Raw genomic sequence first — 5,648 nt, 5'->3', positions numbered from 1 at the left:
AGACTATTTTGTCTTCAATTATTTCGAACATTTTTCCTTCAATTATTAATCAGTTCATTGATGTATATATATATAGAGAGAGAAGTAATTACTCCATATGAAATGAATGAATTGAGACCTCCCATAAATAGAAAATGACCAGCGCCCCACATCAATAACAATTAGCGGTCAGATTTCATCTTTAGAATTTTGAGTTAAATGAATTCATCTTCAACTATTTGTCTTAGACTAAATCACTTGGTTCAAAATTAAAGTACACTCAAACAAAACACTTTGGTCGGATTTTCACCGACTGCACTCATCCACAATTTATTTGATTAGGTAGTCTGATTAAGCTATAATTAAAATATTATCATATACTCCGGACTCCGTGCTATAAAAATATAGGCAATGGATATGACACGAGAATTAAGACAAAATTGGTAAAGTAAGAGAGAGGAGAAGAATGGTATGGTAAAGTAAGAGATAGAAGGAGAATTATAGTTAAAGTAGTGTTAGTGGATAGTGAGACCTACATGATTAAATTGATATAACTTTCCAAAAATGGAATGCACATATTTTTGTGGGACGGACAAAAATGGAATGCGCATATTTTTATGGGACGGAGGGAGTATATACATGTATATATAGGTACAAATTAAACGTTGACTACAGTTCTGCTACATAAACTCATAAATAATACTCCATCTGTTCCATAAAAGAAGGCAGACTTGTGTAAGAATACGAGATTTAAGAAGATTTTATTTTGTATACTAAGTGGAGAAAGAAAATATAATTTATATATTAATGTGATAAAGAACTTTTTTCAAAATTAAAAATGTGACAGTCTTTAGTGGGATAACTAAAAGGAAAAGTGATATATCTTTTATAGGACGGAGGGAGTAGAAATCTAGCATATGTAATTCTGCTGCATAAAACTCATAAATAATGAAATCTATATGGTTTCACCTAAAACCAATTAGTGATAAAAGGAATAGTTTTTTAGACTTACGTACTGGTTTGAGTTTTTTATTTACACTGATATAAAATATTATACTCCATCTGTTTCATAATAGATGTCACACTTATATTTTTAGTTTGTCCTAAAAAAAGATGTCACATTTTTTTTGAAAAAGTTTTCTTTTACATTAATATAAATTATTATTTTCTCTATTCATTTAACACACAAAACAACAACTACTAAAATCTGGTGTCATTATCCAAGTGTGACATCTATTGTGGGATATTATTATTATTACATCCGTCTCAAATTAGTTGAGTCGTATTCATTTTCAGGATGTCAAAACTTAATTGAGTCATTTCTCTCTATAAGAAATTCCCTCTTATCAAAAACCTCTACTTTATTCTCTCTTATCTCTTCTACTTTATTCTCTCTTATCTCTTCACTTTTATTTTTTTTCTCATATTTTATTTTATTTTCATTTATTCTATTCAATACTATTTCTTAATCTCCGTGAAAAAAAAGCGCAACGATTAAGTTGGAAAGAAGGGAATAATTATTTTTGTATAATTTTCCAACCATAAATGAATGTGATCATTTGCATATCAATTAATAGAGATCATAATTCAGAAAGCAGGATTTGCATAGAATCTGACTTAATTAATATGGGTGTAAATTAACTAATGAGATTGAAGTAATTATAATCCTGACAAGCTAACATTGACATATAAAATACCAAAAACACCCCCTCCCCCCTCTCCCCATCTTCTTCACATATCTTGGATCCCTCACCCCATTAAAGAATCTTCTTCTCCCAAGTTGCAGAAGAAAGAGAGATTCTCCTCCTTCAGCAGCACTCCTCCTGAGATTCAAAGCACTCCTTTTCATGGCGCTGCTAACTTTCCTGCCAGAGAAATCCGAGGAGGTGATTAAACACCCTCCCAACTCCAAGTCGAAGCGCAAGAAAAGGAAGCAGCCGGCGGCAAAGGCTCCGTCTTCGTGGGATCAGTTCAAGAACTTGTTGACCTGCAAACAAATCGCGGACTCCAAAATCCACGACCCTTCCAAGCACCACAATATCTACTCATCCTGCTCCTCCATTTGCACATTCCGAGACACCAACACCAGAGTCGTCCACCGCGCCGACAACTCGCCGGACGGCAGCGCCGCAGCCCAGGAAACCAGGCTCCTCTCCAAGAAGAGCACTCACGGCTCCTCCTCCCGCTCGGCCGCCTCAGCCAGATCCGCCCCCCGCGGCATCCAGCTCAGGAAGCTCTCCGGGTGCTACGAGTGCCACGCCATTCTCGATCCCGCCAGGTAACTACTATCGTAACATTAGGCCAGTTCAAGTTTCAGCCGATTTGATACAAGTTACTCTATAATAATTTTATTACTCTCTTTACATCAATTACATGATATTGTTCGTTTCTTAACTTTATTAAAAGCATGTTAAATTTGAGGGGACCAGGTAACTTTTAGGTCAGTTAAAGTTTCAGCCGATTTTATAGAAGTTCCAACTCAGTGTAAAGTATAGCTGTGAGACTCGTATAATAGTTTCTCTTTACATCGATATGTGATATTGTTCGTTCGCAAATTAATGAAATTTATACTTGTGTTGAAGGTATCCATTGCCAAGAACTACTATATGTGCTTGCCCGGAGTGTGGAGAGGTTTTCCCCAAACTAGAGAGTTTGGAACATCATCAAGCAGTGAGACATGCAGGTAAATAAAAACTTTTATTTGATTTTTCTCCCATGCTAGATTAATTTGATTTGTCACTTAAATTTGCTCAATTTGGTAATATGTGAAAGTTTGATTTGTGACGACAATAATCATGAATATTCACGATCATTGTAATTTTATTACTCATTCTAGGACCATTAAAATCACCACTTTAGTATATACGGTGGAACAGATAGATTGACTATTGGGGCAGTTGATCTATCATTGCATATGGCCTACCTACTCCCTTATCCTATTTATTTTAATTATTCATTTATTATTGGTTTCGTTGGAAAGTCTCTGATATTTGACACCTTCAATAAGTGTATACATAAAAATAGAATGTGGGTGTGCATGTTTACAAACAGAAAACATGGATTTGGTATTTTGGGTTTATTTGTATTATGTCGAACTTTTTTACTTTTCAAAAGAGAAAATTAAGGAATATGGACTTGTTAGTGCAAGCAAAAATCTTAAAAGGTGTGAAACAGATTTAATTGCGTGCTTAATAGTATAAATTCCATGCCTTTTATATTAGCGAAGCAGCGCCACTTCATCATGTTATGGACCATCTGAAATTAATATTACAGCTTTCCCTCCTCTAAATGAAAGTACCATTCCTTGTTACGTGTCGCTCTGTAATTCGTCTCGCATTATTTTATATGTAGTACCTCACCGACACCTACAATTCATATTTGCTAACTGATTTATTTTATGGAAATTGGTCCGACAAACTATAAACTAACTTTTATAAAAATCTGATATTACTCATAATTTTTAAAAGTGATTTTAGAAATTACTCTCTTCGTCTCATTAAATATAAAATGTTTGATTTTCGATATAGGATTTTGTGAGTGTTGTTTTGTGTAGTTAATGAAGACAGAAGGAAAAAGTAGAGATAGTGGTGTTTCTATTTTAAGAAACATTTTATTTATAATAAGACAACCAAAAAAGAAAATTATTTCATTTTTTAATGGAACAAAAAGAGTATTATTTTTTTACAGACTGTGCAGATTTTCCATACTAAAGTTTCTAGTATAAATTTTGCCTATGTGCATTGTCAAACTAATTTTAGAGCATCCATATCACCACCAGTTTCATCTTTCCCTCGAGATGGAACGTAGTTCTAACTATTACACGCGGATCTTTTAGCATTCCACATGGTAAAATTTATGCTAGAAATTTAATAGAAAATCCGCAAAATTTAAAAAGTTAGCAATTTTTAAAACCACTTTTAAAAGTCGTGGAAAATATCAGATTTTTATCAAAAAACATGATTTTTCTTACTAATTTTCCTATTTTTATTTTTTCTCTAATTTATGAGTGTTTGAATGTAGTATGTGAGCTAGGGGCAGAGGACTCGAGCCGAAACGTAGTGGAAATAATATTCAAATCAAGCTGGCTTAAAAAAGACAACCCGATTTGCAAGATCGATCGCATCCTCAAAGTCCAAAACACGCAGCGCACCATCCAGCGCTTCGAGGACTACCGAGACGCCGTCAAGACAGGCGCCACCGCTACCGCCACCAAGCGCAGCGCCCGCTGCGCCGCCGACGGCAACGAGCTCCTCCGCTTCTACTGCTCCACCCTCGCCTGCTCCCTCGGCGCCCGCGGCTCCTCCTCTCTCTGCGCCGCCATCCAGGCCTGCGGCGTCTGCACCGTCATCCGCCACGGCTTCCACGGCGCCAAGACCGCCGCCGGCATCCGCACCACCGCCAGCAGCGGCCGCGCCCACGACTCCCTCGCTGGCGCGGGCCGCCGCGCCATGCTCGTCTGCCGCGTCATCGCCGGCCGGGTCAAGCGCGACCCCGGCGAGGACGACAGCGATGGGACCGTGGGGCCCGGGTCGTACGACTCCGTCGCCGGGAGCGCCGGAGTCTACTCGAATATGGAGGAGTTGCACGTGTTTAGCTCGAGGGCGATTTTGCCTTGCTTTGTGGTGATCTACAAAGCGCTTGAGTGATCTTTTTAATTTGCAATTTTAAACCTTTCTTTTTTTGCATATTTTGTTACATCTCTAATTGATATGTTACTTGTACCAATCGTGTATATATGTGGAATAATGAGTATATACATGATTTGTATGAGTAATGTTGTCTCGTTAGATGCAACCGAGTTTGTAACACATGAATTGATTAAAGAAAGGCTTTTAATTAGTTGTATTTTGCAGTATACTTGTGGCTTAAAATATGCAGTTGGTGGAATCAATCCATGTAACTAGTTATGGGTTGGCTTGTAGACTAAAAGCTGATCAATTTCTGTTTTGTATTTACAGTTTTTATTAGTAGTATTGTTTTCAGTGCCATGTTTATTCACTTGTGCGTCTCTAAATACTTTGTAATCCTTCCGTCCCATAAAAAATAACTTATTTTCCTTTTTAATTTATCCCACTCAAGATTATTCATTACTAAAAATAGAAACCCTTTAAATTTCCTTTATTCTCTCTTCTCAACACACAAAATAAAATTGTATAAAATCTCATACCATCCAAAGAAGGGGTCTTTCTTGGGACAGATGGAGTATAATACTCTACTTTGTTACTATATCGCGTACCCATTAATTGTCCCATGCTCCCTCCGTCCTTACAAGTGCATATTTGATATGACATGGATTTTAAGAAATGTAGTAAAAAGCGGGGGGAAAAAGTTTGTAAAAGATGAGTCATACTTTTATATATTAGTTTTATAATTGTGAGTAGGATAAAGTTAGTAGAATGTGAGGTCCATTAACAAAAATAGGAGTAAAAAGCAAATGGGACATTTATTGATGGACGTACGAAAATGGCAAAATGAGACGTTTATTGGTAGTAGACAGAAGAAGTATTTAACTGGTGCATGCTTTAAGAAATTGTATAATTCTATTAAAATAATGAATATAAAAAGTTAGTGAAATATGAATCATATTTTTATATATTTCAATTCTATTAATTTTATAATAATTTTGAATGAAATAAGTTAATAGAATATGAGGTCCATTTACCAGAAAT

General features: G+C 36.1%; 1 protein-coding gene across 1 annotated transcript; it reads left to right on the top strand.

Moving 5' to 3' along the window:
* The first annotated feature begins 1,677 nt into the window (after positions 1–1,677).
* On the top strand, positions 1,678–4,943 carry LOC121780271. The gene is made up of 3 exons (XM_042177811.1): positions 1,678–2,257; positions 2,562–2,662; positions 4,000–4,943. Exons 1-3 carry the CDS (start codon positions 1,827–1,829, stop codon positions 4,623–4,625), a joined length of 1,158 nt encoding a protein of 385 aa, XP_042033745.1. The 5' UTR covers positions 1,678–1,826; the 3' UTR covers positions 4,626–4,943.
* Positions 4,944–5,648: the final 705 nt, after the last annotated feature.

This window comes from Salvia splendens, chromosome 19 (genome assembly GCF_004379255.2).
Source record: "Salvia splendens isolate huo1 chromosome 19, SspV2, whole genome shotgun sequence".
Lineage (NCBI taxonomy): Eukaryota > Viridiplantae > Streptophyta > Magnoliopsida > Lamiales > Lamiaceae > Salvia > Salvia splendens.
Note: the sequence above shows the minus strand (reverse complement) of the source record. Positions and strands in the feature narration are given on the sequence as shown.